We start from the raw sequence: 16,511 nt of genomic DNA on the forward strand, positions 1-16,511 counted from the left end.
AGTATAGACGTCAGGGGCAAACATACATATGTCTCCTGCTGAAAAGCTGTATCCCCATGGGTCATAAGGAGAGGATTCTGTCAGTTTCTCAGGCCTCACTTTGTGTCCCGAAAGCCCTCAACATGGACAACTGCTTGGTTTAAATGGAATCAACTAAGTGTCAGCAGACAGAGGAATACCAGGGACACTAAATCAGTATTTGGTATTCAGTTGATGTCAAGGCAGCAGCGAGCTCTATGTGCTAAGTGTACCTTAATATGGGACATGGTGTTTCTCTGTGAACAGAAAGACCACTGTAAATAACAGGGTGGAGAAAGGGAGCTGAATATTGAAAATCCTGGAACAGCAAAGGAGCCCAATAGAACATGACAGTGCTATCACATCATGGCATTCTGAGAGAGCATTTCTTTATTCTTAATATGTTTTACCTTGCGAACACGTCTTCCCCATCACCCTTCTGAAACTAGCGCTTTGGCTCTGTGTGACATGTCAGAAACATTAACTGATCTAGGCAAATGGCTGTCAATGTAGATTTAGTGGCCAATGGTAGAAACCCAAGATTTTTTTTCGTGGTCTTACCTATGCAGTAGGGACAACACTGGCCTTTCCTCAAAACAGGTCTTTCACAGGATACTGAAGGGCAAGACTCAGAGTAACAGCTAATTATGCTATCCATGCATACACAGCTGGTACAAACGTCAGGCTTCCAGGACTCAGCTGCCAGGAATATATCCCCTTCATCATTTTTGCAGTAACTAGGCACGCTCTCATTATGGGATGAGGAAGGCTGAAGAGGTTCATCTGGAAAAACGAACATAAGGTCAGCAGAGAAAAGGAGATGCTATAGGCCACCTGTGCAACATAGCGAATTTCACCGTGTCTCATAAAAAGCACACTCAGTCACTGTGGTTTGGTGTGCCTCCTATAAAAGTGACTCAGGAATGAAATGGCAAGTCTGACTTGGGCAGGGTCTTGAATTTGGAACGCAAGACAATAAGGACCACAAAAGACCTGTTACCAAGATTCTGTTAGTTGTCTGTACAACATCCTCTCTACTCTTCCTCTGTAGTTTACCCAAATCCTGGTTTTGGGGGGTGGGGTGGGTGGTGGAGGGTTTGGATCACAACAGGTGTAAGTCAAACAAGACGATCCTGCTCCCTGCTTTTCCAGTCTCCCCTGCAACTAAGGGTGGCCCTGTCACCTGGTTGTGGCTAATGGGACTTAATGGCTAATGGAGGGATTTCTGGGAAAGCTTCCGCTTTCCTAATAAAGCGCAGATGTGGTGCAACTCTCACATTCCTCCCGCCTGGAATATGAGTGTGTTGTCTGTAGCTGTAATATCCTTATCGTACCTGTAGAAGATGGACCTCTACGTATCTAAGACAATGATCAATGCCGATAAACACCTGCCTCCTCACTTCTTGTATGTAAAAGAAACTTCTGTCTAAAAAATGTAGCTGGGTTTCTCCTCTTACGTGCAGCTATGTGCAGTCTTAACCAATCGATATCCAAACAGACTTTCACTGCACCTTCAAAACACCCATTTGTAACATCCCAATGTTCAGGCATTCACGTTAATGGCTAAGAGATAATGGGAAATCTAAATTACTCAATAAGGAGGCACCCACATCATCTGCAAGTCGTCTGTGCCTTTGTTAAAGACTTTGACCAGAGGGTTCTCAGGTCAAACTTGAAACAGAAAAGAATGTTACCAGAAAACCCAGTTATCTCTTTGGGTCTTGGCATCCATTGAAATCACAAGAAAAGCTGTAACCTCAAGCAGAAACCTGACTGGGGTAGAACAAAGAAAAACAGGATAGTGAGGTTCCTAGTTCAGAAATGTGACAATGCTGCTAAGAGAAAGCACTTGCAACCACCTTCACCAGTCAAGAGCTTGGAAAAAGCCATGATATCCTACCTGGCAAACCTCTACATTTTCTCAGTGGCCACATGGTCAAAAGAATGATCATATCCTCCTCTTGGAATCAGTCTCACGAAGTCTGCTATTTTCAGTCACAAAACAGAACTAAGATAGGCAGTTATCACAGTGGTGTAGAAGCTCTAAATGTCACATTCTCCTTCCATCCATCTCAAGAATATGTCCTACAGCCAACACATTCTCCTTCCATCCACCTCACGAATACGTCCTACAGTCAACAAGTTTGATTTGACAAGAGCCTCTCTGAGGAGCAAGGCAGTTGCTTTGTTTTGGGCAACAAAACAAAACCAAACAAAACAAAACAAAAAATGGAATGGGTGCCATGCCCTCTCCTGGAAGTGATGGAACCATATCTCCTACTGCCAGTCCCAAAGGTATTCCCAAGTGAAAAAGAGACATTGGTTCCACTGCTCCAAATGTGCTCTCGGTCCAACTTTAGGGCTGGTTCCATAGATGAATTCCATATGGGTTAAAAATGGGGGATTTGGGATTCCCTTCTCAGTGACCTTTTCAGGGTCATCCATTTCCAGGGATAATTTTGCCCTGAGGGTCCTCTGGGTTATGACAGCTTAGCTCTTGCAAGCAGTATCCACCCTCATGTCTAAAAATTTAGAAGAGGACAGGGACAGCAGTGATGGAGCTAAGAAGTACCGAGTGAAATGAATACTCTAGAGTCTGGAGGCCTCTTGTTGAGGCCTAGAGAAGACCCTGGGGGACACTGGTAGCTGCTGTCAGTGCTGGAACAGGAGCCAGGGCAGAGATGCAGATTCTGGGGGCTCCTTCCCCCGGGCAGGAGACCCCTAACCAAACCCTAGCTGACCAGGTCATCTGGGAATCTTGCCCATGGTATCTTCCTTCTTTGGGCCTCTCTTCCTATTTTCCTCCCGCTCCAGAGACCCCATCTTTATACTTTTGATTACAAATACTGACTCCTAAACTTCGTTTTTACCAATTCCTTGGTTGGCGCTCATCCATTCCTTTTATTTCTATTCTACCTCCCTCTCTCTTCTGTGCTATGCTTCTTTCAAACTCTAAACAGTAAAGGATGAAAGAGAATTTAATAAACCTTTAAAAAGAAAGAAGTGTTATTCCATTCTCTTTCTTACTTTGGCGAAGAATTGCCACCTGCAAGGATGCTCGATCTTGGTGAACCCATTTGTTTCCAGACCTTGCTCTAAACCCAGGCTAGAGGAGGGGGAAAGTGGAAGGACAGAAGGCATAACAGGGCACCCTGGGGGAAACAATCATCAGGAGGGACACAACTCTTCTAATTGTACATATGTCTCCTTTCTGGACTACGTTAGGAGGCAAACATCCTAAGATTAGGGATGGTCTTTTTCCAGATGTGATACACCCTTTATCAACACTACTGTTAAAATTCACTGTGAAGAAAATGATGTTTTGCATTTTAAGAGTCTTTAAAATTGCTGCAACATAACAATGAATGGAAAGTTCAGGAAGATCAATTATGGGTCAGGTGACTTATTTTAAAATAATAGCATTCCAGAAATGCTCTTATTCAAATATAAGAGGAATGTTTGGAATACTGATATATAAAGCAATAAATCCTAATGTTTAAGAGGAAAGCTATCACTAAACTCTCTCTCAGGTTGTATGTTAAGAAAAGACAAGCCACCCAGGTGTAAGTTAATAAACGCAAAGCCAGTGCGCAGGGGTGTCTATTCCCCTTAGGAACTGAACCGAAAAACATTATAAGGGTTTGAACGTGAATAAAATAGTGATTAAAAAACAAAAAAGTAATGAGGGGTGCCTGAGTGGCTCAGTCGGGTAAGTGTCCGACTTTGGCTCAAGTCATGGTCTCATGGTTTGTGAGTTTGAGTCCCACATCAGCCTCTGTGCTGGCAGCTCGGAGCCTGGAGCCTGCTTTGGATTCTGTGTCTCCCTCTCTCTCTGCCCCTCCCCCGCTTGTGCATGCGTGCTCTCTTTCTAAAATAGACATTAAAAAAAAATGAAAAAAGAAAGTAATGAAACACATGGGTTTATGTTTTACTGAGTAAAACTACTCTTAAGAATGTACATTTAGAAGGCAAATGGTTATTGATTTAAATGGAAGAGACCAAAAGCTAAGCAACAACAAAATGAAAGTAGCTGTGCTGTCCACTTGGCGATGTTATATATACAAATTACCTTCTGGGAAAAAGGAATATACTCCGGTGTTAACTACGAGTGCTACTTTAGTCATAAAACCAGTAACTTACGTTTAAAATCTTGACAAAATTTCATCACGTTTGTATCTTTGAATCATGACCATGAATTTACAAGCAAAGGCAGGTTACCTGAGCAGTAAAAACACTACTCTCTGTGCACGTGCAGTGCTAGTCAAGTTAATACTTTTGGATCGTAATTTATTTGTCACTGCAGATTTGAGGGGGTGAACATGATGCATATTTTATCAATTCTCTGTTTAACATTCCACAAGTATCTCCACCACCCTTCCGTACAAAGAATTTTATTTACATTATTTATCAATAACTGCTCTTCACATTTGTTAAGGACAAAGATGACTTTCCACATTAGCAAAATCAGCTGGAATAATTTGTTGCAGCAGGGCTGTCTCCCGAGTCTGAGATGTAGGGTTAAGAGACAAGAATGGCAGAAAGAAACAGTCTCTTTTCCCCCTCAAAGTCACCTCAAATGCAAGGCATATTAATTACATAAATATACGTGGCTGATAGAGGGGAATGAATTTAGGAAGCAGGCTGCCAGCTGCTCCGGCCTGGGTGACTGGCTCCCGGGCTTGGCATGCTGCCACGTGGGGCTCAGCCCGGCCTGCTGGCTCTGCGGAGTGACAGAGCCCAAGCCGCAGGCTTCCCCAGCGAGCACGTCCCAAGGCACGGCGCAGTTACCTGTGCACTGCGGGCAGCAGGAGTCCTGGGTGCGCGAGGGGTTCTGGCAGAGCAGCGGTGGGCACACCTCTGTCTCACACAGCACCCGCCCGCTGTGGCAGGTGCACTGCGTACAGGAGTCGATGTTCCAGGTTTCTCCTTCCACAAAGTACTCTCCTCCGGGGGCGTGGCAAATGGAGGGGGTGCTGAGCTCTGGCTTTTGCACCACAAAGTCATCTGGGAAATGACAAAAAAAAATCAAGACACAAGAATTTACTCAACTGTGGTCTTGCCAACCCTTGGAGAAGCTGGTGTTATCTGCTCGAAGGGACAGAGAAATGGTGGTAGAGTATCTCACTCTGTTCTCAGCGAGACGACGGTGAAGAAATATTCCATGCACAGGAATAGAAGGGGACGGTGAAAGAGCTGGTTTCCAGAAGAGAGGTTCAAGTGGTTCCAGTGTGTCAGCAGTAATGACAGAATTCAGTAAGGGAATTAAATTACCTCAAGAGGGACTCTTCCTGTCAAGAAGAGAACAGGGCCTCTTAAGGGATCTCTGAATGTATAGGAAGTGTCTAGAATAACAATCTCTCATTTACTGAAAGCTTACTGTGGCCCAATTTCCATGCTGTTTTATGTGTGTTGGTTCATTTATTCCTCCCACCAACCTTGTGAAGTAGGTACTGGGATCCTATGTTACATATGAGGAGCAGAGGACTCAAGGTATTCAGGGCAGACAGGGAATTTGCACCCCAACTATGTTTGTTTGGATCATGGATATGCCTCCAGATTAAACACAACTTCCAACCCGGTCTGTGCCCCATCCACTTCATTATCTCTATGATCCGATCCTGCTGTCGAGCAGGCCACACCCCTAGACTAGCTGGCAGCAAACGGAGCAGGAATGCTCTTTCAGAATCAACAGTCTGGAAACCCTCACCTGAGACTAAACATTTGCTTGGCAATGTCATCATCAAGAGAGGTAAATGCCCAGAAACTGATGATAACTATGATTTCTTGCCCCAGAAGAGAGGCGATTTTGGTGTCTTGGTGAGATGATAATGACAGAGAGGGAACTCAATGTTGAAAAGGTCTACAGTGGTACTGGGAGTTGCCCTGAAGTTGTGCTGAGGGAGACGAGAAGTATGAAGACATTAACCAAACTTGTGTCATCCAAATGCAACAAGGGTTTCAAGAAGGTGTTGACAGTGGTGAACCCTGCCGAGAAGCAGTCTGGAGACACCACGGCTAGCTCATGCTTGGAGCTCAGTGGAAACTGGGCCCCAGGACAGCTCCCCTGTCTGTGCAGAGATGCTCAGAGCTGGAATCTCTGAAGAGCTCCCATGCTGTTACTTTCAAAGTGATGGTCAGCGTGAGAGTCCACAACTCTGATGACATACAGTGCTGTGGGTGGATTCCCAGCTAAGATCGTAACTACGAACACAGCTTTGTCTCAGGGGCACTAGGAAAGACTGGAGCTTTGCCCGAGTGGACCGATTAGGGAGAAATGACACACTAGCCAATGCTTACATTCATAAGCCACCAGACCAAACTCTCCAGTGATGAGACAAGTGGAGAGGATAGTAACTAGAACGCAAGTGAGGGGGGACGAGATGGTTTCCAGAGGAGACAAAAACTTTTCCAAAGAGTGGCAATAAGCTAATGCTGGAAAAGCATGACTGCCTTTCCCTTACTGCCTTTTCCTTTCCAAAATGACATAGAGAGGCTTGCCAATCACTGTCCTTCTCAACGCTGATGCAGAAGGAAGTGGTTGGAAGAAAGCAAGGCACGTTTGCAGATGTCTTGCCAGCTTCTCTGCCGTACTCCGTGCCTCAAGGAGAACATTGTGAGTGGCAGCAGAGATGGGGACAAGAGACAAATGGAGAGGCAGAGGGAGAGGAGGAGAAAAAAACCTGAGAAACAGTATCGTCTGGTGAATCTTCTAGCAGGACAGTTTAGGAGCTACCCCCGAAAGGAAAACAGCTGATCCTTGAATGGGAGAAAATATTTAAAATAGGGGTTCCCGAATGCAATACTTCTGGGGTCTCTCATCAGGAGAGTCCAGAAGTGGTAGCCCACTTAAGATATTTGGAGAAAAATATACCTACATACCCACATACACGCATGTTTTTATGCATGTATATCTAGACATTTGCAACCCACAATGATACGTCAATTACTCTGTGTGTGTTTATAGAAGAGTTTTCGCTATCTCTGTAACAGAGAAAATTCATTTTAGTCCCACTGACTTTCAGTTCTTAAATCAATGGTCTATTCTTACTAATGTCTTCGCATTTGAAGCCCTCTGGCTCACTTCTTCACGGAATACAAGTGGGGCAAAGACGCAGGGGTGTGGTCCATATTCCATACACTGATGCCTAAAATTAAGGCACGGCGGGGGTGGGGGGGATGTGGGGAGCCTGGGTGGCTCAGTCTGTTAAGCGTCCGACTTTGGCTCCGGTCTGATCTCACTGTTAGTGAGTTCGAGCCCCGTATCGGGCTCTGTGCTGACAGCTCAGAGCCTGGAGCCCGCTTCAGATTCTGTGTGTGTCTCTCTCTCTCTGACCCTCTCCCACTCACACTCTGTGTGTGTCTCTCTCAAAAATAAATAAACATTAAAAAAATAAATAAAATTAAGGCACTGGGTCTTCATTGGAACAAATGATTTTTTTCTTCCCCAAAGGGTCAACAGAGTTGTCTCATTACACTGCACATTGACCTTCTGTTTGAGTGGATACTGGTGGTTTTTCATATTTAACTAGCAAAACACATGAAAAAGGAAACTTTCGATATAGAACACCTAAGACTCATATGAGGACAAGACAATCTGGTTCTCTACAGGGGTGTGGAGCTGTCTGTCACTCTGATACCTTAGTTACTGAGGGGCCTAGAAGCTCAGAGCTAATAGGGACTCCCCTGCCATGGAAGGCGAAGCTGCCACCCCTCCCCCTGCCCCCGCCCCCCACCTCAGGCTGTGCCTGTCCTGCTGGAGAAAGACAGGTCTCCGGTTCCTGACTCCTGACTGCATCCACGGCATAGGTGGGTCCATCCACAGGGAGGGATGGGATGGACCGGACGAGAAGGTATCCCGACTCTGAAATCTGACAGGACACACATTCCAACATTAAATGAAATCAGATGCAAGAATCGGGAGACTTCATTTCTCCGTGGCCTTCTGACACTCTATTTTACTTCGGGTAAGAGAGTTAGTATTTCTGCGTCTGTTTTTCAAATGAAAAACTGCTTGAGTGCATTTTCCCCTAACTCAAAGTGGCCTGTACTGAGAAAGAAATAATAAATACAAAACTACGTTGAACTCTTTGGATGAAAGGCACTAGATGCGCTATTATGGTAATAATTACCGTTATTGACAGCCATAATTCAGACACCCATGAGTTATATAATCTGGTCTGTTCTTCTAGCAACTTCTCTTGATTACCAGCATTATGATTTTAAATGTTTTGGATGTGTGGTCACTCTAAATATCTCCATTTGGCAAGAATACCACATAGCCATTAATTTAGAAAAGGGCAATAGCCACAGACTTCGCTAATCCTCTCCCTCTCAAATAGTCCTTTATAAATAATATGCTTTAATGGAATGAAGTTAACATCAATCCCCTCCAATTAACTAAAGCACTCAGCCTCAATACACTATCCATAAAATGGAGAGCTGGACTTTAAAGGACATCAGGTCTGCAAACCTTTTAAAAAAAAATACGGTTCAAAGACCAATGTAATTGAGTAAACCATTAAAAAAGGAGGACAGTAGTTTTAGGGCTTTTGCTTTTTCTCTGGTCTCTGGCTAATCATTGCTAACACCTGGCTGATTTTGTGGCTGTTGTTGACAAAAGCCACAGAGAGCTGAAAAGTGCTCTGGGGGGTCATCCCCGGCAAGACCCCCCACACTCAAAGATGCAATGAGGCCCTGCAAGGCAGAAGTCATTTTGCTGAGGGAGCGCACAAGATGGCAGCCAGCGTTTACCTGAACATGACGGGCAGCACTGTCCCGGATGAATGGTGGGGTTGCCACAGGCAGGCACCGGGCAGGTGATCAGAGCACACATTTCCCGTCCATTGTGACAGTAGCATTCCCGGCACCCGTCATGCCAGCTTTCCTCATTTTTATGATGATGGCCATCCATGGACAGACATGTGCCTGACAGGACAGGTGGCCCGGCTGAAGCAGGGACCTCTGGACAGACAGAAGGCAGCCTGGTCAAGCAGCAGCTACGGCACAGGAGAAACAGCCTGCAGTGTCCTCCCAGGTAATGCTACCCAGCCACCAAAAGTCACGTGTACAAAGGACAGCTCACGACACGGGAAAGGCTCACGAAAAGAATGTAAGTCAATATGCTCTCAATTTGGAAAAAAAAGAAAAACAGGAAAAAAAACTGGCAAATATGTTTCTCTATTGGCGGGATTACAGTTATTTTTACTCCTTTCATTCCTACTTGCTCATGTTTTATGCAGTAAACGAGCACTGATTTCACAGAAAATGGTATATTATATTCCATACATGCCGAATAGCCTCTCTAGAAGTCACCCAATGGGGAAATCCTGGGCCTCTTGAAACTAACAGATTTTTGTTCAATGGAACAATTGAAGCAGTGACTAGATTTCTGTTTACTCTGATCCCTTAAGAACACTGTTAAGGTGGTAACTGTCTAACTTTGAAAAAAAAACACACAACAAACTTAAGGATCTTTTACTGCTGAGTATGTGGATCATGCAGACAACTAAAACATACCGGAGTGGGTGCTGGGCTATGGGCAAAAGCGGCGGTCAGCGTGCATGTTGACGTGGCTTCAGGGACATCCCGGGAATGGGAAGTCTCAGGCAAAAGGTATGCCCAGGCTTCATGCCTATCTAGAGGTGTAGGCTGGCATGTGCTTATTCAGCACGAGTTTAAACTGTCATTGCAAACCGTGTTACCAGAAAACACACAAGCAGGCTGCTTAGCCACACCCACCCGCATGGGCTCTGAAAAGGGCTCTTTGCTGCATCAATTCTATCAAGCCACTGCTGGACAGAGGCAGCCTCTATGGAGGTCAAGACAAAGGTGCTTTAGGCTAACGTTCCTAAGATGAGTGAAACTGAAGAGCTGAGAAGTCACTAATTTGGTGCAATATGCTTGGCTATTAGATGTTTATTTTAAATTCTATTCTGAGCTCTTATTCCAATGAGACATGAGGAAAAGGGATAGTCCCATGGACAAGTGACATTTGTATCTGAGTAGACCATCATCACTGAAACTGTTCCATTTACATCATGTCCTCCTGTTCTTTGTTTCTGAGTCCTGTCTGCTCGGGGGGGGGGGGGGGGGGGTGGGGGGTGGGGGGGTGGGGAGGGAAGGAGGGTCATGCGATCGCACTTACCTCTGCACTTGCAGATAAGACAGCCATGACTATCCTGCTGGAAACCCAAGGGGCAGATTTTACTGCATGGGAGCTCTGGGCATTTCTTACAGCGACAGATATCACAGCCGTGCTTATTCTTCCTGGGTAATTAAAATTTTGTCAGAGGTCAGAAAATCCAAAAGTCTCAAATGATGCCCAAATGCTCCGATCAAGGGTCACTGAAATGATACTGCTATGAAGCAGAATGACTTGACTTATGCTCTCCAAAACTCATGGAGTGATGTGTAATTGGCTCTCTGTGGCTGTGACCGCCACCCACCCACGGCCAAGGTTTAGAATTGCCCAAGTACTAATGTGCTTCTGGGATGTGACCATCAGAACCCCAATGACATGACTGTTGTTTTAATTAGGAAAAGGAGTACCATGATATGAAAAAGACGGATGCATAATGCCATGAACAGGATGGTGAAGGATATATTGTTGGGCACTGCTAGAGGCCAGCACTGGGGCAAGAGTCCTTGGTTTGTCAGAGTAGGCCTTTCTCACGGACCACAATCTCTGAGAGATCTCAGACACCAGTAAAAATAGTAATGAGCGCTTCACTGAACTTAGGGAAGTCAGAAGGAGAACATTACGGCTCCACAGACCTGCGGATGCTATAGCCAAGCGTGAGAAAGAATCAAAGCTTTGAGAAACCCTGCCATCAGTGTCCGCTCATTGTTTCACTCATTAGAAAATAATACCGACTCAGCAGTGCTCCGTACATGGGGCGGGACGGAAGCATGCAGGGTAAAGGAAAAAGACTGCATCAGTGATCTTTTTCCTTTAATAGAGTGCCTGAATTCTGTGATCAGAAAGATGATGTGAAATAAATAAATATGTGTTTATGAAATACATCACAGCAGTTTAAGGGGAGGTTTTTTGAAAAGAAAAATTCTTAACAACCATTCCTTATTTTCTCTGAAAGGAGAATGTCACTGTCTATTACAGAGGAGCTCACTTTGTGTCCAACCAGCCACAGAAGTGAGTCTTCTCCTAGGCTCCACATCTCCTCTGCAGGCTCTGCCCTACTTGACTTAATGCGCCTCAGACAAGGAGGAGTTACTCTGTTTACCCTCAGGTTTCATCCCCATTAGCCCTAAGTGGCAACAGTGGTGTCCAACTAAAAACAGAAGAAAGAGAAAAAAAATTCCTGTCTTCATCTTGGATAAATCAAGGAACTCCAAAAGAAGACAGCTCCATGGGAAACCCTCAGTATACCACTGCCCACGTGACAATTAAATTACAATCTGCTAAGTGAAATGAGAACCGAACACTAGGATCTTATTTATGCCACCATAATGAGACCAATGAATTAAATGAATTATTCATACTCATGTCAGACAGCATGCCACTTTTTAAGTTCTATTGAGGCTTTACCTGATTTGTTTGTTCACTCCTTTATGTATTATTATCTGTCCATCTACCCACCCAATCCTTCCGTAAGCCCTGGCTGCACACAGAGAGTAACAATCAACTCAGCAGGTATGTATAAGGGGCACTGATGGCCGCCTTCTTCCTAACGCTCCCACATGGTGTCTGGCCAACGTTCCTCCTTCAGAGGGTGTCCTTGAAACACATGTTCTAGCTGAGGCAGTACTCATTTGTCTCTGCTGGTCCACCTGGTCTGCACTGAATGCTCTCACTGATAGGAACATGAAGTGGACCCCACAATCCTCTAAGAGATTTCTCTTCAAGGGGAAGGCTGGACTTGAATGCAGCCTTGGTTCTGAGCTGTCATAATACTGCAGCAGGTTGGCTGTAGTTACTATTACGATAATAACACTTTATTCTACATTAGCAATGAAGCTAAGAAATAATTATACTTGTGCTGGTATCACAGTCACATTTTAGGATTAAGAACAATGACGGTTTATTTATTTGGGGACTTCCTAAGAATAGTGAGCACTCCTAATTTAACTATCTGATTAAAATTAGATTTAAAATTCTCCTAACCCTGCTAAACCAGAATTTCCAAGAGAAAGAATAAAAATGGTAACTAAAATGCCAGGCAAGAGATGATGGGTCTAAGTCCCTTATAATTACTAGCAATACACAAATATACCAAATTGGAAAGGCAGAAAGACAGGGAAGGGAACCAAGGGAAAAAAAAAATGATAAAGCAAGATTAGGACAGGTAAGTTTTTAGGGAACCAACAAAGCTTTAAGGGCAGAAAGAGACACTAATACAGACACTAAACAAATGTGAAGTGTCTTTATCTCCTGGGATAATCTAGATTTCCACGGGGTTTGACTCAACAAAGAATACTTGAAGATACAAATCATGGTTCTTATCTCTAAAGAAATTCATAAAATGTACTGGTCCTTAAAGAAAAAGCATGAATTACAGACCAGAACCAAGATAAAATACTGAGGCGTGGCCAATAAGCATGCTCCATATTGCCAACGAGCGGCTGTCCACTGAACTTAAAATACACATTAAATACATTATCACAAAACAGTCACTGGGGCAGTTATGAAAAGTTGTGGCACGTGTAATACTAGGACCTCATGACAATTCCCCACCAGCAGCATCCAAAGGCCCTTGCTATGAGGCAGTCTCAGAGAAGAGGCCCAAAGGATAGTGGCCAGAAAGGCTCTGGTCCCTCTGCATAAAAAAGCAAAACTTGAGTGTTTATACCCCCTTTTTACTGTTCTCCGATTCACATAACAAAGCAAGCACAGATATTCTGGACTCGCAGCATCACTGATACACACACACACACACACACACGAAACAGCTAACAAAATAAGTGTGGACGTTTCATTAAGTTACAGATAGTTAAGACTAGATCCTCTGAATTAAATACTTACAGGTATCCAAATGGACAATACTTGTCACAGATGATGGGTCTGCACTTCTTGGGGCGTGGGCGGCACTGACAGATCTCACAGCTGTGGGCATCAGTCAGGAAGCCAAAGGGGCAGTCCAGAGTACACCCTCGCTTGAGCCCCGAGCACCGCTCTTCCCCTGTGAAGAAGCACAGAGGCCGTGAGGTGTTGCAGGACACACGGACACTTCTATACCTTCCCTAATCTTCCAGTCTCGCTCCACAGGTGTAAATGTCTCACGTCTCCCGCAGCATGAGGAAGTGGTTAAAGGTTACAGACCTGCTATTTCATGGTTCTCCCAACAGAACTCCGTGCAATACACAAAATGAAGCCCAACTTTGAACAATAGATTTCTGAAGCGCATTCTGATCTGGTGCTGAAGGGCAGGCTGCTAACTACAGCCTGAGGTGCAGGTGAAATGGAGTGTGATTTTTTTCACGAAATTTGTTCTTATATTATGAATTACCTCAAACTACTTACTGTTTACCGTGTATTGTTAAAAGGTGAGAAGTAGAAACTTACACCCCAAATTTCATTATAATTTTTCTCCTAGTAAATGCTCACAATAACACATGTTCTTAAATGTTCATAGAGTGTTTTCTTGACGCATAGAGCATTAAGAAATGTTTTCTCTTATGAGTTTTAGATATTATCCCATGATACTGCATATTACATGTAGCCTAAAGGATTTCGTACCCTTTCTTTAAAAAAAAAGCCAGTCTTACCACATGATATAAAGTGAAACAGTCAGTGTTTCATTTAGATATTTTTTCCCTACCATTGACAAATATCCAGGTATTAGGATAAGCTTAATTGGACACTAAAAAGTGTATGTGGCAAAAATGTCTACATTAATGTTTATTCACTATTTGAAATGTTCAAACTCTCCTCTGTTAGCAGAATTTGGAGTGATGTTTAACTGTCCCCAGTTAATTATAAGATTATTTTGGAGGGTAAGACACTATGGAGATTGGCCAAAGAAGTTAGTGGAGATACTCGCTTTGTAGAAGTCTTTTTTTTTCTTAATTTTTTTTTTCAACATTTATTTATTTTTGGGACAGAGAGAGACAGAGCATGAACGGGGGAGGGGCAGAGAGAGAGGGAGACACAGAATCGGAAGCAGGCTCCAGGCTCTGAGCCATCAGCTCAGAGCCTGACGCGGGGCTCAAACTCACGGACCGCGAGATCGTGACCTGGCTGAAGTCGGACGCTTAACCGACTGCGCCACCCAGGCGCCCCTAGCTTTGTAGAAGTCTTCTAAAAAGATTTCAAAAGGTGTGAGATAGGACTTCATATAGGGAATGAAAATGTTCCAGTAAGAAAAGCATGCCTGGGGGAGCACTAAGACAACCTGACGCCTCTTTGTATTGAATGTAGTCTGAAAGTCAACCGAATTTAAAGAGGCTGAGACAGTGATGGCAAAAGTACAGCAACTTTGGGGGCGCCTGGGTGGTGCAGTCAGTTGAGCGTCCAACTCTTGACTTCAGCTCAGGTCATGATCTTGCGGTATGTGAGTTTGAGCCCAGTGTGGGGCTCTGCACTGACAGTGTGGAGCCTGCCTGGGATTCTCTATCTTTCTCTCTCTCTCTCTGTCCCTCCCCCCCTCCCCCCCCAGATAAATAAATAAACATTTAAAAAAAAAGTACAGCAATGTTTGATTCCTGCTCTGCATGGACTGGCAAGATGGGAAGCAGAAACTATTTTTGTCGGAATAATAAATGAATCTGTATTTTATATGGACACCTTTTAAGCATAAATATTGTAAATAATGCATAGGTTACTAAGAAAAACAGATCATGTGACCCTCTGCAAACAAATCTTGTAATCTAAAATTAAACCTTGAACTACAATTAATAGGTGAGATGGGTTCATGTTTTACATAAATATTTTAAGATAGAATCTTTTGTGAATCTTAGCTGGCAAAACGCGAATATTTAATTTGCTATCTTTTATGAAGAAAAATGTGATTTATGGTATAATTTTCTACTTTGTCCTGATCATAAACCTTTCATTACACATATTTAATATAACCCCGTGGGTCTGTATCATACTGCGAAGCAACTGATTACTAATTTGCATCCTTAAAAGTGAAATTCTAAATGGCTCATTTAAAAATTTGTAATTATAGGATTTGAAAGGTCATCAGTTTTCATCTGTTTCGATCGTTAAGGGATGATGAAAGAGAGAGAAGACTTCAGAGCCACATTTCTTTCTCTGACAATGAAATAGAAGTTGTGAGCCCATTTTTCTATCACATGAAATTTTAAGTCATGACACCAAGCAAATTATGTTGGTATGAAATAGAGGAACTAAAAACGCTCTGAGAACATCCCAGAGTCAGAATCCCTGGGGATTCAATTCCTTTGAACTTTGGATTCAGTGCATCTTTGTGCCTTAATATTTTTCTGCTCCTATAAAAAAGATGTTTTTCCATAGATTTCAATCTAGACTGGTTTTCACTCTTTTTTTTTTTTTATTTTTAAAAAATGTTTGTATTTACTTTTGAGAGAGAGACAGAGTGCAAGCAGGGGAGGGGCAGTGAGACAGGAGAGTGAAACACAGAATCTGAAGCAGGTTCCAGGCTCTGAGCTGTCAGCACAGAGCCCAATGCGGGGCTCAAACCCACGAACTATGAGCTCATGACCTGAGCTAAAGTTGGATGCTTAACCAACTGAGGCATCCGGGCGCCCTAGACTGGCTTTCACTCTGAAAGAAAGTTGTTCACCAAGCTGAAACTAACCGATAAAAGCTACATCAGTCTGGAACTACCTCTGTTCTGCAATGTAAGAGCATTTCAAACAAAGGCTGCTATGTTTACACAAACACACAGAGAACTCACAGACAGGAGATGGGCTACGCCACCTAGGGCAGGATGCTCTAATGTCGCCCTGGCTTGGGACTGCTCACTGGCCTGTTCTAGACTGGGTCTGTCTCGCTTCTGTTCCCCTAACAGAAGGAGGCTCTAGGGTGGGGCCCTATTTTCTTACTTCTACAGCCTGGGTGCTACGATGGTGTTTAGAATGGAGTGAATGAACATGAATCGATCGATGTTCTTGCTATTTATCCCTCCACTCTCATCAAGGCTGCCATATTAAGAGAAAAATAAATAGGTCAAAAAAACTTACTCTGCTAGTATTTAAAGTCACCTAAAATACCGGCACTTGGTAACCATCTCAAAATACCATCTTCTATTATTTCTTCTTCTCAGAAAGAAAGAATATTAAAGACGGTAAGGTAGCCCTAGATCCATGTATCAATTATGGACTTTTCTTATTAGAAAGGTACCATCAAAGCAAACTTTTACATAAAGAGCAGAACAAAGTACAAATATCTCATTTATGAATGGGTGGGGGGGGGAGGGTTCAGTTTGCTTGAAAAGCTTTAGTACATCACTTGAGGCAACATGAAAGAAAGAATGGCGGCTTTATGTTCATAATTTTTCAGCATTATGACTTTACTATGATCTAAAAATGCTTTCTAATCCATAGGGGAAGAT

General features: G+C 43.6%; 1 protein-coding gene across 3 annotated transcripts in view; it reads right to left on the reverse strand.

Moving 5' to 3' along the window:
* The window catches only part of CRIM1 (cysteine rich transmembrane BMP regulator 1), a 191,695-nt gene that overhangs the window by 31,258 nt on the left and 143,926 nt on the right, over nucleotides 1-16,511 (reverse strand). Inside the window, exons 9-13 of one of the 3 annotated variants that reach the window (XM_047854122.1) lie at nucleotides 12,998-13,154; nucleotides 10,163-10,284; nucleotides 8,770-8,979; nucleotides 4,807-5,022; nucleotides 580-801 (exon numbers count right to left, since the gene is read on the reverse strand). In XM_047854122.1, the coding sequence (XP_047710078.1) occupies nucleotides 580-801; nucleotides 4,807-5,022; nucleotides 8,770-8,979; nucleotides 10,163-10,284; nucleotides 12,998-13,154 (927 nt within the window). The remainder of the gene's footprint in view (nucleotides 1-579; nucleotides 802-4,806; nucleotides 5,023-8,769; nucleotides 8,980-10,162; nucleotides 10,285-12,997; nucleotides 13,155-16,511) is intronic. The other 2 variants (XM_047854124.1, XM_047854123.1) reach the window with 2 other exon arrangements.

Source organism: Prionailurus viverrinus, chromosome A3 (genome assembly GCF_022837055.1).
Source record: "Prionailurus viverrinus isolate Anna chromosome A3, UM_Priviv_1.0, whole genome shotgun sequence".
In the NCBI taxonomy this organism is placed as follows: Eukaryota; Metazoa; Chordata; class Mammalia; order Carnivora; family Felidae; genus Prionailurus; species Prionailurus viverrinus.